General features: G+C 44.1%; 2 protein-coding genes across 2 annotated transcripts; one reads left to right on the plus strand and one right to left on the minus strand.

Moving 5' to 3' along the window:
- The first annotated feature begins 37 nt into the window (after nt 1–37).
- On the plus strand, nt 38–6207 carry LOC311104862 (nitric oxide-associated protein 1-like). The gene is made up of 7 exons (XM_084146808.1): nt 38–1397; nt 2270–2434; nt 2628–2845; nt 4725–4856; nt 4972–5088; nt 5204–5321; nt 5431–6207. The coding sequence occupies exons 1-7, from the start codon at nt 125–127 to the stop codon at nt 5661–5663; spliced, it is 2256 nt and encodes a 751-aa protein (XP_084002934.1). The 5' UTR covers nt 38–124; the 3' UTR covers nt 5664–6207.
- Nucleotides 6208–7151: 944 nt separating this feature from the next.
- Nucleotides 7152–15358, minus strand: LOC311104860 (uncharacterized protein). The gene is made up of 4 exons (XM_084146806.1): nt 15233–15358; nt 12540–13423; nt 12358–12441; nt 7152–12015 (listed from the first exon to the last, which is right to left on the minus strand). Exons 2-4 carry the CDS (start codon nt 13420–13422, stop codon nt 9512–9514), a joined length of 3471 nt encoding a protein of 1156 aa, XP_084002932.1. The 5' UTR covers nt 13423; nt 15233–15358; the 3' UTR covers nt 7152–9511.
- Nucleotides 15359–17820: the final 2462 nt, after the last annotated feature.

The raw sequence follows: 17820 nt of genomic DNA on the forward strand, positions 1-17820 counted from the left end.
TAAATGTAAATAAATGGCATTTCCGGAGACGTAAGTTCCTGTCAGGATATGAATGGTTTCTAGCCGCAGCAACTCACATGCGTTTTTATTCAAGGTTATGTAATCACACTGTGATTTCTAATGTATGATTCAATTGTATTCGTTTGTAAAGATGTATAAATTGTTGCAAGTCCCGTTACGTGAACTTGTTACTTGTAAATGTTCTCGACATCTATCAGTTCCATGTCTATCTGTAAAGCATAGGATCTCATCACCTCCTCTACCAAGGCAGTATACTTCTGCACTTTCTTTTGTATTGAATAACACATGGATGACCAGGTTTTACAGCACTGCAAGAGGAGCAAGCGGTGAAACTCAAGAGCTGGGTAAAAATGTCAAAATTCAGGGGACATACACCTCCATAGAGCCAGAAAAAGAGGAGGAATTTGTTTTCCTGGACTACATTGAACCAGAAGATAGTCACATTGACCAACTTCATGGTCAGCTCCATGTGAACTCTGTCTCCATGATTTCCAAAGAAGACAAGAGGTTGCCACCGAGGTCAGGCTCCGAGAAGCAGCAGAGGACTCTGGAGCAACAGCTGCAGTCATTGAAAGATGGGACCGTCAACAAAGTGGAGACTGCGAGCCTTGATTCTCTCATCGAGTTTCATGATGTAGGGTTCCCTCTCGAGGAAACAAGCAAGAAGAAGAAAAAGAAACTTAAAGGACAGCAGAAAATCTATGGTACACCAGATATGGAGGAACCTGTCAGTGACACCTGTTGCAACGGATGTGGCGCAGTCATGCACTGCACTGCCCCTGATGTGGCAGGCTATCTTCCAAGTGAAAAGTATAAACTTTTGCTAGAGGAAGACGAATTGAAAAAGGCAATTTGTCAACGTTGCTACTTGCTCACACACCACCAAAAGGCATTGACTATCAAGATGTCCAAGGAGGAATATCGGGATATAGTCCGCAGGGTCAAATCAGAGAAAGCATTGGTACTGTTGATCGTGGATCTCCTGGACATCCCAGACTCCATAGTACCAGACTTGCTAGAGCTTGTTGGAGAAAACAAACACATAGTGGTTCTGGGTAATAAAGTGGACTTGCTCCCTGGAGACTCTGAAAACTACTTGCAAAGGATTAAACGTCAGCTTTCCATGTACTGTGCTGATGTAGGCATTTCCAGTGATAATATCAAAGATACCCACCTCATCAGTGCCAAAACGGGATACGGAATAGAAAATCTCATCTCAAGTCTTCAGAGATCGTGGAAGTACAAGGGAGACGTGTATCTGGTAGGAACAGCCAACGCAGGGAAATCCACACTGTTCAACAGTCTACTGGAGTCAGACTACTGCAAATCCAGGGCCTCAGATGTGATCCACAAAGCCACCATATCTCCATGGCCTGGTAAGAAAGAGCTCTGCCAAGCCTGGAACCCACAGTTTCACTATAAGATACATTACAAACACTCAAACAAGGCTGTGAACAAAAGGCTTCTTGTTGAATAGGTTATTTTGTTAATTTCATGACCTTGTAATAGCACACAGACAGTCTGACTGTTGTAGAGCTTATTTATGGAACTCTCTTCTTTCTATGCTGCTGTAAATCAGAAGTCTTGAATAAGCTTTACTTTCCAACGACTTTTACAGTCACATTGATGGAAAGCTGGAACCAATAACACCTACAGTGAGTATACCAAACATTAGGATTACCTTCCTAATATTGAGTTGCACCCCAGAACAGCCTCAATTCGTCGCGGCATGGACTCCACAAAGTGTTGAAAGCATTCCACAAGGATGCTGGCCCATGTTGACTCCAATGCTTCCCACAGTTGTGTCAAGTTATCTGGATGTCCTTTGGGTGGTGGACCATTCTTGATACACACGCGAAACTGTTGAGCATGAAAAACCCAGTAGTGGTGCCGTTCTTGACACAAACCGGTGCGCCTTGCACCTACTACTATACCCCATTCAAAGGCGCTTAAATATTTTGTCTTGCCCATTCACCCTCTAAATGGCACACATACACAATCCATGTCTCAATTGTCTTCTTTAACCTGTCTCCTCCCCTTCATCTACACTGACTGAAGTGGATTTAACAAGTGATCTCAATAATGCATCATAGCTTTCACCTGGATTCACCTGGTCAGTCTGTCATGGAAAGAGCAGGTGTTCCTAATGTTTTGTACACTCAGTATATGTCTGTTTGTATAGGCTCAAGTCTCTAAAATGTTGAAAACAAATTCTTAAATTGTCTTTGAAATTGAATATGATCCACAGGTACAACGCTGAACCTGCTGAAGTTTCCCATCATCAACCCCACCCCGTATCGCATGTTCAGGCGGTCCGAGAGGCTCCAGAGTGCCTCCAAGCAGACCGAGAGTGATCTTTCTCCACAGGAGCTCAAGAGACTAGAGCAGTTCAGCAAGCAGGGCTACCTAGTGGGTAAGAGATTGATGTTGGCTGTTGGGGACATGACTGGTGGTAACCCCACAGGATAGCCTAAATACCAAGGGTTGAAATGGACAACCCATACAGCTCAACCCTTGGCCTTCTGTGTTTTCAATGGCTTGCATTGTTGCTTTTAGATTTGTACTCTTAATGTAGGCTAATTATTAAAAATCTTATTTTGGTTTAGGTCGCATTGGGAGGACGTTCCGGACCAACGTAGAATCCAACAGAGGCCTGATAGAGTTTGATCCTGATAGTTTGGCCTATGGAGAGGATGTGATTGACAAGGAGGAGGAGAGAGACCGTACTCTTTCCAACCCTTCTACGGAAGTGGACTTGACGCTCAACGAACTGAAAGACGCCCACTGGCTCTATGACACCCCTGGCATCATGAAAGAGCATGACGTGAGCTACTTCCTATTCGCTCTTGGCTCCACTGTTACTCTACACCAGGCTAAAACTCTGCCCATATTCTATTGTTATTTCATAGATTGTAATGCAACTCATTACAATCCTGGAATCTGTCCAAAATAGCAACCTATTGGTCAAAGGTAGTGCACTATATAATCAAATCAAATCAAATTTTATTGGTCACATGCGCCGAATACAACAGGTGCAGACATTACAGTGAAATGCTTACTTACAGCCCTTAACCAACAGTGCATTTATTTTAAACAAAAAAAGTAAGAATAAAACAACAACAAAAAAAGTGTTGAGAAAAAAAGAGCAGAAGTAAAATAAAGTGACAGTAGGGAGGCTATATATACAGGGGGGTACCGTTGCAGAGTCAATGTGCGGGGGCACCGGCTAGTTGAGGTAATATGTACATGTGGGTAGAGTTAAAGTGACTATGCATAAATACTTAACAGAGTAGCAGCAGCGTAAAAAGGATGGGGTGGGGGGGCAGTGCAAATAGTCCGGGTAGCCATGATTAGCTGTTCAGGAGTCTTATGGCTTGGGGGTAGAAGCTGTTGAGAAGTCTTTTGGACCTAGACTTGGCACTCCGGTACCGCTTGCCGTGCGGTAGCAGAGAGAACAGTCTATGACTAGGGTGGCTGGAGTCTTTGACAATTTTGAGGGCCTTCCTCTGACACCGCCTGGTATAGAGGTCCTGGATGGCAGGAAGCTTTGCCCCAGTGATGTAATGGGCCGTACGCACTACCCTCTGTAGTGCCTTGCGGTCAGAGGCCAAGCAGTTGCCATACCAGGCGGTGATGCAACCAGTCAGGATGCTCTCAATGGTGCAGCTGTAGAATTTTTTGAGGATCTGAGGACCCATGCCAAATCTTTTTAGTCTCCTGAGGGGGAATAGGCTTTGTCGTGCCCTCTTCACGACTGTCTTGGTGTGTTTGGACCATGATAGTTCGTTGGTGATGTGGACACCAAGGAACTTGAAGCTCTCAACCTGTTCCACTACAGCCCCGTCGATGAGAATGGGGGCGTGCTCAGTCCTCTTTTTTTTCCTGTAGTCCACAATCATCTCCTTTGTCTTGGTCACGTTGAGGGAGAGGTTGTTGTCCTGGCACCACACGGCCAGATCTCTGACCTCCTCCCTATAGGCTGTCTTGTCGGTGATCAGGCCTACCACTGTTGTGTCGTCGGCAAACTTAATGATGGTGTTGGAGTCGTGCCTGGCCATGCAGTCATGGGTGAACAGAGAGTACAGGAGGGGACTGAGCACGCACCCCTGAGGGGCCCCCGTGTTGAGGATCAGTGTGGCAGATGTGTTGTTACCTACCCTTACCACCTGGGGGCGGCCCGTCAGGAAGTCCAGGATCCAGTTGCAGAGGGAGGTGTTTAGTCCCAGGATCCTCCAGGGAATAGGGTGCCATTTCAGACACACCCCTGCATCCTCCTAATTGAATCGGCATGTATGCGTGATGTAACTGTTTACCAGCACTAGGAGAGCACACTTGAGACTAATTAATACCCTTTGACTAAGTTTCCCTTCTGATGCAAGAGGGTTGGCAGATAAAAATAGTTCCTTAGCTTATCCCCTGGGGAGAAGGAGTCCCTTGTTATTCCTCTCCTATAACTACATGACGTTTGGAAGTATCATTTACACAAGTGGGATGCCACGATACATTTACGCACAGTGCAATAGAACAGACTAATGCATCAACCATCTTGCGTGTCACTGCAGTAGATTCATGATTATTTTATTGTACCACTCTCATAAAGGTTTTCTTACAAGACAAGCACCAACTAGTGTTGAACAGAACAATGCCATCCATTCAGCTCACCCCCAACCCCCACTCTCTCTCCGCTCTCTCATGCTTGTTAGGTCCTCAATCTGTTGACAGAGCAGGAGGTCAAGTTGGTGGTGCCCACACAAGCCATCGTGCCCAGGACGTTTGTGTTGAAACCTGGAATGTCGCTATTCCTGGGAGCTCTAGGACGAATTGATTACCTTCAGGTGAATGCCTTCTTTCATTATTGCTTATGAGATCTCACCATGCTAAACTGTGACATCAAAACAGTGGCGCACACTTTTGTCTTTGTCTTTATGAGACATATTATTCATTTCCCAGGGCGAGAAGTCCTGCTGGTTTTCAGTCATTGCTTCCAACCGGGTCCCGATTCACATCACCAGTCTGGACAAGGCTGATAGCATTTATCAGAAGCATGCTGGTCAAATCCTGCTGGGGGTAAGTTGATGCTGCTTACTCTACCCAGTTAAGGACGTAAAATCTCTTTCTCAAATGGTACTACAAACATGTTTACAAATAATGTTATCAACATGTAAGAACTCGCTGTGAATAGGTACCAATGGGTGGAGAAGAACGCATGAAGGAATTCCCCCCTTTTATCTCCCAAGAGTTTGAGCTGAAGGGACAGGGTTATCACAAAGCCAGTGCTGATATCAAGATGTCCTCTGCAGGTAATACACACATCATTACAAATTGATCAACCAGCCCACCCAGACATTTCAGGGTTGGTGTTTTTCAAAAAAAAGCCTGGTGCTACTGATTAATTTATTATATCCTTAGGATGGGTGGCAGTGACAGGAGTCGAGGGGAACAGTCTCCTGCTGCGTGCCCACGCTCCAGAGGGTGCAGGGCTCTCCCTGAGGAGTCCACCTCTACTCCCCAACATCGTTAACCTGAAGGGAGAGCGCATCAAGAAGTCTGTTGCTTATAAGACCAGGAAACCGCAGGCCCTGGTGGACACCAGCCTGTCCTACAAAGGAGCAAAGAGGCTCAAGGTGAAGAAGGAAAAATGAAGTGCATACCAACATCTCTATGGGGCAACGAGGGTTTTCATGGCAGAGGCTTTTTGTACTGGATATTTAATTGTGATGATACAGCACTTTCAGTTATGGATTCTTTTCAGCTCTGGGTTTTGTAAAATTGTCTGTAAATGTAACGATTATAAATACCCTACATACAAACAGCTGTCTTTGTTTATCGATGTGTAGACTTGTGCTTCAGTTTACATTGCTTTCTTTCCATTTAGACAGCAGGAAGGGAACCCTTTAGTGAACCAATTTTTTTTTTTTAAAGTATTTTGAAATGTAATATACTTTTAAACGTATCAGTAACTGCAGACAATGTAAGAAATGGAAAGGAATCACGCACCAACAATACCTCTCGATTCTAGGCTAACTTTTATTTAGAAGTGTAGAGCAGAAAATGGTACAGGATGTTGGTTTTAAACTGCACAAAAAGGTTTTAAACAGCCAATTGTTTTCACAAAGTCTTGGGGACAATGGCCAATAACTCCCCACTTTGGTGAAGGCATTAGAAGTTTGTTGGCAATTATTGAATTGAAAAAAAAAAAAAAGCGTACATTTCTTCACTAACTGCAAACAGCAAATGACGGGTATAGGCTAAAACTTCAATTAATAGCCAGGGTGTTATTTTTTTTAAATCACTGAACACAACCGCCACTTATTAGAGCCAGGTCCTCTGTAGCTCAATTGGTAGAGCATGGCGCTTGTAACGCCAGGGTAGTGGGTTCGATCCCCGGGACCACCCATACGTAAAAATATATGCGCACATGACTGTAAGTCGCTTTGGATAAAAGCGTCTGCTATATGGCATATTATTATTGTTATTATTATTCTATTTCCCTAATGCACACAGCTTTTGCTCAATAAAATGTTGAAAAGACAACAACACTGTTTATTGTGACCAGTATAAACATAATAACAAATCCATTGCAGATCAGACTTCCAAAGACTAGGCTGCCTATCATACACCCCTGATTTTGTGCTTCAGCACCATGAATTTGATAGTGTTTTATTTTTGGTGGCACCATGGCTAGCAACGATGACAGAATTCAAAAATATGTTTAAATGCACATGACTGGGAATATCAGAGCTGTGTCCATGGTAACCTCGTAAATATTAAAAGGGACAGGTGGCTATTTGAGACTGCGTTTAATAGAAGTTTTACGGTACATATGATTACACAATATGTGAATGCAAAATTGTTAAAGAATGAACAACTTTTCCTATCGACTAAAAAGCACAATACAGGAAGTGAACAAAGAAAATAGATAATTTACAAAGAGATAAGAGGTGTACATTTACAGTGATACAGAATCTAACCGTCTAGATAAGAGTGCATCGGCTAAATTCGACCAGTTTTCCAAGGAACCCTGATACTATTCTATGCCTTCCAATAGTCATGAAACTCAAAACATAAGTCTTTATATTTCTATACTTTCTCACTTTGGCATCATACCCAAAATACAATATTGCACTGAATTCACTAAAAGAGTACACATGGCATTTTTATTAGCTCAGTCTACCAATCACCTCAATAGAACAGAAAACTAGATGCATATGAAAGAAGTATATCACTGATGGCCCAAACAGGCTAAGCTTTGGAGGCACAATTCTGTACAACAGATGAGTGGTGTGATAAAAACTGCAGAAATAAAGTTGATGGGTTTGATCTGCAGAGTAATTAAAGAGTTACAACTAAACCTCAAGGAATGGTTCTAAAGATAGACATGATGTAACAACAATATAATTGAAATCCAACCTCTTAGTGTAAGAAAATGTGACTCAATTATCAAACCTACACTGTTAATATGCTAAAAACATCCAAACAAAACCATAAAATAATGATTGTCGAAGGCACTTAAAAGTAATTTTAAAAAATGTAGATCTACCGTTATCTTTACAGGATCAACTGTAAAAAATATATATAAAAATCTTTGGACATTTTCTGAAATCAAACACAAAACTGATAATGGCAAAGTTTCAGATGTGCGCACAAACATCCATTTCACAACTTGTTTTCAATGTTAGCGGTCCATTTTCTATCAGTGATAGCAACATAGTATCCTTTTCATCCTGATCTTATGTTCTATAGGCCTTCAAATGTCAAGGGCCAGTAACACTAGGAACACCCTACCTCCCACATTACAGTTGTGCATTTGTTAATGAGTAGTACGACTTTTGTCTTTGTATGACTAAATGTACTTGGATATACAAAAAGTGACAACATAATTCAAACATTAACGCAAGAAACAATTCTATACATCCTTCGCCACGATTGTGCCGGATGAACCCAAAGAAACCTCGCCCCATTTCATATTTCAGCAATTTGACTGTAAGAGTCATGAGTCATGGCAATTTACACCTATAACGTTTTTGTAATGAAGAGATTATGGTTAGTCCATTGTACAGATTGATAATAGATGTATACAATGTTTTTTTAAATCTATTGATGTTATCAATAAAATAAAGAAATCAAAGTAGTTGTCAAGTGCTCCCTAAATGGTGGACTTTGAACATGCAGCCCTCTTCCTCATTTAGGAGACAGGCCGCTTCACTAGAGTGGATTTGCACAATCGGAGTGAGAGCGCCATTATTCTCTGGGTTATTTGGCATGGACCACCTGGGTCCTTCTAATCTCGTCTCCCTGGGGTTTCTTTGGTTCTTCATTGAAAAAGTGTAACACTTCCTTTCATAATTTATTTACAATTGTTGTTCTTCATCAGGGCTGATGGATTTTTAAAAAAGGGTACAACTCATCTCTTGGTGGGTTCTTCTATAGAAAACTCAACCGGTTTGTGAACCACAGGGCAAGGTGTAGCGATTTCTTCAATATCAACCACTATGCAAAATGCAGGTACCTGCCAAAATAAAGGAAACACTTGAGTAAATGAGGGATACAAAGTATATTGAAAGCAGGTGCTTCCACACAGGTGTGATTTCTGCGTTACTTAAGCAATTCACATGCCATCATGTTTATGGTCATGTATAAAAATGCCCAGTTGCACATTATTTTGGCTACCATGGCAAGAAGAAGAGATCTCAGTGACTTTGAAAGAGGGGTCTCAAAAGGAGCATAGGGGGTTTAAGGTGTTTTTGTCTCTGTCACCAGATCTCAACCCAATTGAACACTTATGGGAGATTCTGGAGCGGCACCTGAGACAGCATTTTTCACCACCATCAAGAAAACACCAAATGATGGAATTTCTCGTGGAAGAATGGTGTCGCATCCCTCCAATAGAGTTCCAGGCACTTGTAGAAGGCGCATTGAAGCTGTTATGGCAGCTTGTGGTGGCCCAACGCCTTTATTTTGGCAGTTACCTGTATATACAACGCTATTACAGAATGGTTAGCTTTTAGTTAGTTGCATAACCATATGAGATTTACAAGCAAAAAAAATTATAGCCCATATTTTCTTTGATGGATGTCTCAGCCAAATGCCAAACCATGAACATTAGTTTTGGACCTCACATGGTATCAACTCACATATCCTCTATGATTTATGTTTGAAAACAAGAACTGTAGAATTAATAGTCAAACGGTCTGGGAACCAATATGTGAAAGCCCAGACACCAATAATCAAATTAACTAGTCTGCCTAAAGCTGGTATTACAAAGACTGTCAGATCGTTTTAGGAATACCATAGAATATTCAATGAATATTTGATACAGCAGTAACAGTGAGCACTAATGCAAGGTAACTGAATATGTACTGTTAATATGTTTACACAGACACAACTATACATATGTTTTATAACAGGGGGAAAGGGTCAAGCAAAATACACCGCTGGAATCAAAGCTCCCTGCTCTGCAGACATTCACTGGTCCGGCTTGGATGCATTGTCAAAGATAGTATACATTCACCAGGTGCCGATTCAGGTGCCGACGGAACTCCGCCTCCAAGGGGAAGGTACGGTCACAGAAGACACACATGTGACTCTTGAGTTCAGTTGGAGTCGGAATCTCTTCTGTGGGAGTTTCAGGGTCATTGGCCAGTTTACCGGCGGCAGCCGCCAGCCCGTTGAGCCCTGAATCGTCGCTGCCCTCCGAGGCGCTGTCACTGATCTCACTTCCTCCGTCATGGCTGTGGATGCCCTCGTCCTCCTCGGTTTCAGAAGGCTTTCCTCTTGGCCTAGGGAGCTCCAGGGAGGGTGTTGTTGGTGTTGATGGTTGTCCCTGTGCCAGTCTGAAATCAGGAGCGACGTCACTTTCTATGTGAGATGGGGACTCGTCGGTGCTGCTGAAGCCTTCAGGAGTTTCCTCTGCTTTCTCGGCGACCTTAGCCTGCTCAGCTCGTGGGGTTGTGTCCTTGGTTGGGGATACATTTTGCAGTTCAAGGTTGTTTTCTCCATTATTGGGCCGTTCTTCAGCCGGGCTCTGCCCTGTAGATGTATCCAGAGCGGGGACAGTCTCCTCCTGGTCAGATTCCTGCTGCTCTTCCTGTACAACTGTTGGCTGAAGCTCTGTGGCAGGACACATGTTGCTTTCAGGGGGGCTAATGGGGTTTTCAATGATGGAAAACTCCTTGTTCTCACTGGAAGCCTCAGTCTCTCCAGGGCTTGCTTCTTTCTTGTTGCTCTTTTCGGTCTCTTTCAGCTTTTTCACTACAGGCAAGTACATAATCTGGTTTGCTGGGTCCTTCTGCTCGGACGCTGGGCAATACTCAGTAGTTTTGCTTCGGGGGGTACTGGCTTTTGACTGTGACTTGTCAGCAGGCTTGATTTTTAACCGTTTGGCCTTAATGTTGGTGCAGGACTCAGGAGATTCCTTCATTGATAAGTCCAAGGCCTCTGTAGCTTTTCTCTTCACTGGCTTCGTCTTGCTGTTATATCCTTGTTTTTGCACTGGTGCTCCCTGACTTTGAGGAGCTTTTTGAACAGTCTTTTCAACCACTTTCTCAATTTTTTTAGAAGTTGTATTCTGAGATTTTATTGCGTTTTTGTTCTCTTTTCCTTCTTTCTCATTCTTCAGTTTCTCCAGCTGCTCTTTTTTCTCCCTCTCCAGCCTCTTGTTATCCTCCTTCACCTTCTCCATATTCTCCCTCTCCAGCCTCTTGTTATCCTCCTTCACCTTCTCCATATTCTTCCTCTCCAGCCTCTTGTTATCCTCCTTCACCTTCTCCATATTCTCCCTCTCCAGCCTCTTGTTATCCTCCTTCACCTTCTCCATATTCTCCCTCTCCAGCCTCTTGTTATCCTCCTTCACCTTCTCCATATTCTTCCTCTCCAGCCTCTTGTTATCCTCCTTCACCTTCTCCATATTCTCCCTCTCCAGCCTCTTGTTATCCTCCTTCACCTTCTCCATATTCTTCCTCTCCAGCCTCTTGTTATCCTCCTTCACCTTCTCCATTTTCTCCCTCTCCAGCCTCTTGTTATCCTCCTTCACCTTCTCCATATTCTCCCTCTCCAGCGTCTCTTTCTCTAACCTGTCCTTGACTGATTTCGCTTTCTCAACATTGTCCTCTTCCTTTTGAACTTTTTCCACGGTTTCCTTTATTTCGGACTTATCCTGAACACTTGTTTTCCCTGTCATCTGTTTTTTGGGACTTCTCTTAACTTTATTACCTGCTATTTCAACCGCAGCTGCTGTCTCCTTCCCGCTCTCCTTCAGGGTAACATTCTGCTTTGTATTCTCACTGCCCATCTCTGTACTCTTGCGTTTCAGTGTTACCTTTTTCTCTGCCTTCTCCTTTGCCTTTTTAGGTGTCTCTTTGACAGGGGAGACGTCACATTTCTTGGGGGTCTTGTCCGTTGCCATGCTTTCTACTGCTTGAACACGGCTAGGTTTGCTGCTCTTCTTGGTCTCTTTGACAGGAGAGTTGTCACATTTCTTGGGGGTCTTGTACATTGATACACTTTCTGCAGCTTGTACAGGGCTAGGAATGCTTCTCTTGGTCGAGAGATTGATAGGGCTTGATTGTTTATCAGCTCCAGAGATCTCTGGTCCCTCCTCGGCATCATCATCAATTGCTGACAGCTCAAACTTTGCTATTCCATTCACCATGGTGTACTCATCAGTGAATTCATCAGAATCTGGTTTCTTGACACGCAGCTTGACCTTTGACACATCCATTGCGATCTGTGGGCAGCCAGGGTGTCTAGACTTGATGTGATATTGTAGGTTACACTTCTTGGAAGCGGCATACTTGCAGACAGGGCAAAGGAACTGACGCGGGTTGAGGTGGAGCTCCACATGCTTTTTGTAGTTGCTGCGGTCAGCCGTCTTGTATGGGCAGTGGGGGCAGCACAGGGGCTTGGGTCCATTGTGAACCTGTCTGGAATGGCGTGTCACCTCATGCTGATTGGCAGCCAGGTAGTTGCAGCGGTCACATTTGAAAGGCCTTTCACCTGCCAAGAAAAGCAATGTGGAAAATGGTCAGTTTAGAGACATTTTAACTGCTGTTAACATCAATGGGAACACTGGCACACATTTCATGCAGGGAAGACGGACCACAATACGGAGACAAGCAACAATTACAGGTCGAACACTTAGCATCTCACAGCACGTATCGCAAACCACTTTACCGTTCTTATCCAAAACCATCTGCTCCAGCGAATGCAACAAAGGAGAAAAAGTTGACTATGAGAGGAAACCAAAACAGAGACCTATATCTATGCACAATCAATCATATTTGTCTAATTACTGTCTCATACTAGAAAGATGTCATGTAGCCTGTGTTAGACACTCACCTGAGTGTGTTCTCATATGCCTGGTAAGATGGGTCTTCTGGGAGCTTGAGTACTCACAGTATGGACATCGAAAGGGACGCTCCCCTAGAATAGCAAAAACAGAGTTAGCTATACTGTTAAAAAAAACTCATACTTTCACCATTAAGTGCATACTTGGAGTGAAAAGGTTATATTTGACATACCTGTGTGAGTGCGGATATGCTGCACATAGTTGTTCTTACGGTCCGAGAAATAGCAGCACTGGTTGCAGGTGAAGAGCTTACTGGGGAAATGGTTCCTGAGGTGCTTTTTCCAGTGGTACTGGCTGACGGTGGTATATGTGCAGATGGTGCATTTGTAGACCCTCTGGTCGTCGCCCTCCTTCTCGTGGTGCTTGAGGTGAGCCATGTAATGGTCGTAGCGGTTGGTGTTGTAGCCGCAGCGCTCACAGCGGATCAGCCCTTTGTTGTTGGCCCCGCCATCGCCGCTCTCCGCCTCTTGATCTGGTCCCGCCAACGTCTCTTTTGCCCGTGCCTTGTCCCCCACCATGCGTTTCACCACGATCATCCTATTGGCGCTGTGGATTTTGATGTGGGTTACAAACTCCTCCTCGCACTGGGCCTGGTAGTTGCAGGGTTTACAGAAGAAGGGTTTCTTCTTCTTAGCTGACTCCATGATCATGCCCAGAGATGTAGAAGGGGTGGAAGGGCTAGAAGGGCGCTGGTCAGAGGGTTTGGACAGGTCAATCCCTTCTTCCTCCACGTCAATCTCCTCAACCTGGGTAAGGGCAGCCCGTGGAGACTCTGGGTAGTCTACAATACACATCTCTCTCTCATGGCTATCGTAACTGTATCTGATGATGTTCTCGTCTTCACTATCGGAGTAGCTGCCGACGGTTTGAAGCTCCATCATCTCCTTCCCTTCTGCTTGGTTTTCACAGGCTACGTTGGCGAGCATGACCAGCTGCGGGGCCGGCAGCTCGTTGTGTGGAAGCTCAGCCAACCCCTGGGCATCCTCCACCATGGGCATGCCAACTGAGGTGGAGAACATGACCAATCCCATTGGATACACCGTCTGAGAAGCCATGCTGGGGGGGAGGAGAGCAGAACCAGAGGTCATAATATAATAATATAATATAATATGCTATTTAGCAGACGCTTTTATCCAAAGCGACTTACAGTCATGCGTGCATACATTTTTGTGTATGGGTGGTCCCGGGGATCGAACCCACTACCTTGGCGTTACAAGCGCCATGCTCTACCAGCTGAGCTACAGAGGACCACAAGCAACTTAAATTAAAATATGTTTTCATTTTCAGAACTACAAAGTTAGTAGTAGTAGTAGTAGTAGTCAAAGAGAGTTTGAGTTTTAACAGGCCTTCAAAAGACCAGACAACTCAAGTTACATACACTTGGTCCCAACTCATTCAAATTATATGGCTTGCAAGTTGTCCAAGCAACTACCAACCATGTCACTGTTCCTTCTCTGAATCAGTTATTTGGTATTTATATCATGGTCGGAGAGCGCAGGATGTTTTTATGATAATCCAGGAATGGTGCATCCAAGAAAGAAATCACAACTGTCATCAATACAAGTGTCAAACTAGATAAGGAAAGTATGCTAAACCAACACAATTTCAGTACACTTTCATCACTTCATTGATTCCTTATGTCTTCATGCGGTCTGCTGTGCATATCAATGCGATGTACCAGTATGTGACTATATAACAGATGAAAATGTAGTATGTATTCTTCATTCGTAAGAAAGGATATTTATCCAGACTATTTCATACTTAAAATGCAATAAAGTAAAAGTTATTTTCCATAAATAAATATACAAATTTAACACAAAACTACCAAGAATATCCCACCACTTAAAAATGTATGTTTCATAACTTCATTGTGGGCATACTTCATGTATTTTTATTTAACACGGCGCTTTGGGAAAATCCATAGACTCCTAGGCCTGTGTTTGCGTGCACAGAAATGTGTGTTCGGCCATTTTGAAACAGCACCACCAACTTGGTCGACAGCGCCCAACAACTACAGTAGCCTGTCCTACATTCTAACTAGTATGAAGAGAAAATAAGAAGTGGAAATAGAAAAATACAATTGTGCACTGGGTTGTATGATCTCCATGCAAAACAAAATATATAGACCTAAATGGTAATAATTACTAAATACTTCAACAAATCGAAATAATACGTGTTTACATATCTTCACTTTCTAAGCGCAAAACTGTGTAGAGTATACATACTTTGTAACATGCTGGTATCAAAATAATCAAAAAATAATCAAAAAAGAATACAATATGACTAAAAATACTATTTCTGAGTTATAGCCTATGCACTAGACCTAGAACTAGACCTCAACAATAAAAGTGGAAAGTTGCAGTATTGGTTAGGGTATGGAGAAGAATAATATTATTTCATATCGTTAACAAATGGATAGATTGTAGCTAAAAACAAACTTTTACCAACAATAGTATTCCACATATCGCTATGTAAGCTTGCTACGACAGAGGCAGAGAATGTCGCTGTCCAGCAAGGCCCTCAAAACGACTCGGAAAACTAGTTTTGCGGAAACGCAAACTCCGAACAAAACAAAGTTAACTTGTAGAATCTTTAACAATTTAGAAATAATGTTTATGTTATTAGTTTTATTTAAATATATATATATCATAAATAAAGTTAGGCGTGTAAACACTTCGAAAGTTTAGAACAGCGTGTGTTAGCCATGGTCCTGATCTCCGTGCTGAAATCAGCCCTGGACAGCGCCTCTCCCTTTCAGCAACCCCCACACTGCCTCCATTTTCAAAACTGTTCGTCAAAGTTAGTTTGTTTCACAAATTCAAAACAATAGACAATATGTTAATTAATTAGTTACATACAACTTACCGTATATATGTATCCACTCCTTGTCGGTATTCGGTCAATATTATCGAAGTACTAGCACACAAACTGTTCAAGGAAGAAGTTTCCGCACATTCCTACACATCACCCTGGCTCCGTCTGTTCGCAGGGAAGGCTGGCTGACGTCAGCTCAAACACGCTTGGTGTTTCTTGGTGCTTTCACGACACCTGGGAACTTCGGGAAAACACGAGGTCAAATCATGACTTCAGTGATTTTCAGGTCGGAAAGTCGGAGCTCTAGAAAGAGGCCGGAGTCCCTTACTTGGAATTCCGAGTTGGATGACCGTTCAAAATAATTTTTCCCAATCGGAGCTCGTTTTTTTCCTAGTTCCCTGTTGTCTTGAACGTACTGAAGTCGCAAGTCGGAGATTTCCGAGTTCCCAGTTGTTTTGAACAAGGCATCCGCCCAGGGGTCTTCGTTCCAAATCACAATGTCCAATTCGTCAAACGAAGCAGTCTTGTTGTATGTTCTTCTAATAAATATGTTTATTATGTGAGTTATTTTCATTTTGAAAAGTTTTTGGCAAAAAATGTATTCCTCTTATGAAAAAATAGTATTATTACACTGGGGGGGGGACTATTTGTACAGTGTATACTGCTATATGAATCCCAATAATACAAACATGTAACATTATAATTAAATATAAAGAACATTTAACAAGTCAAAGTACAAGGGTCTCATGATTTAATTCACCATACCTGGGTTGGCTGGCCTGGTTATTTCCCCAAAACAGTCCTGAAACATTGTTTACATTAGGTGTAATATATACATACAGAATGTGTAGTTATTTGATCAGTGTCTTGCCAAGAAAAAAGTAAGGATCTTAATTTTCATATTTCAGTGTTTTATTACCAGGTATACTGGGGATAGCCCACACTGACCATGTGGAAAGAGCTGTTGCATAAATCTGGCAATGCAGGTTTGATTGAATTCTTTCCATACCAATATGATATAATACCTGGATGGGATGACCCATCCTTCTGTGTGACCTCTGTATTGGGGAATGTGTCAGAGGATCTACCAAGCTAAATGCAAAAGAAAAAGTATAACATGAGAACAACCCACACAGACTGCATTCTCAAGTCCACAGTGTACTGCTGCACAAAAACTAACTTTGGTCTATTGGAGCCAAAGCCTTTTGGACCATGCCGGGAAGCAGGCTCTAGTCTAGGCGTACACATGCCCTCACTTTTGAAATTGGGTCTTTGCAACTGTATAGTCATGGGTCTGTTGAAAATAGAGACATCTTTTTGTCTTGATGAAAGTGTTATTAGCAACTCAAGGTCTCCAGGTCATGAATTACACCAGAAGCATATGTAGTTGCCTTGGGGGAGTGAGCCTGTAAAAATAAATTTATTGACACAAACCATTTGGTCATGAATGAATTATTCATTCATCAGATAAAAAGCACAAATGTTTTCTAACACAAAATTCAAGAGAAATGTAATTATCATGTACATAATTTATCACAAACCAATGGACAGATTTTTGGATTGTCACGATCGTCGAAGGAGGACCAAGGCGCAGCGTTGAATGCGAACATATTTTATTGATTAGACTGATAACACGAACAAAACGATGACGTGACGTCCTTGGTTACAAACACACCAACACGGAACAAGATCCCACAACCACTGTGGGAAAACAGGCTGTCTAAATATGGTTCCCAATCAGAGACAACCAGCAACAGCTGACACTCGTTGCCTCTGATTGAGAACCATTCAGGCCAACATAGAAATACAAAACTAGAACTAGAAACGAAAAACAAATGAAAACTCACACCCTGGCTCAACATACTAGAGTCCCCAGAGCCAGGGCGTGACAGTACCCCCCCCCAAAAGCGCGGACTCCGGCCGCGCCAACCAAACACCACAGGGGAGGGACCGGGTGGGCACTCCGCCTTGGCGGCGGATCCGGCTCCGGGCCTGATCCCCACTCCCTCTCCAACGCCCCAAAGTACCCCTGGTCCGGTCTGGCCCCGCTGGCCGGAGCTGGCCTGCCCACTGGTGGATTGCTCTAGCTCCGGCGTGAAGCAGCTGACCGGTGCCGAACCAGGCACCGGTGGAACAGGCACGGGCCGTGCCGGACTGACGACGCACACCACTGGCCTGGTGTGGGGAGCAGGAACGGGCCGGACCGGGCTGGCGACGCTCACCATAGGCTTGATGCGGGGAGCAGGAGCGGGCCGGACCGGGCTGGCGACGCGCACCATTGGCTTGGTGCGGGGAGCAGGAGCGGGCCGGACCGGACTGGCGACGCGCACCATTGGCTTGGTGCGGGGAGCAGGAGCGGGCCGGACCGGACTGGCGACGCGCACCATTGGCCTGGTGCGGGGAGCAGGAACGGGCCGGGCCGGGCTGGCGACGCGCACCATAGGCTTGGTGCGGGGAGCAGGAACAGGCCGGGCCGGGCTGGCGACGCGCACCATTGGCTTGGTGCGGGGAGCAGGAACAGGCCGGCGACGCGCACCATAGGCTTGGTGCGGGGAGCAGGAACAGGCCGGGCCGGGCTGGCGACGCGCACCATTGGCTTGGTGCGGGGAGCAGGAACAGGCCGGGCCGGGCTGGCGACG

This window comes from Coregonus lavaretus (assembly GCF_964263955.1).
Source record: "Coregonus lavaretus genome assembly, chromosome: 29".
Lineage (NCBI taxonomy): Eukaryota > Metazoa > Chordata > Actinopteri > Salmoniformes > Salmonidae > Coregonus > Coregonus lavaretus.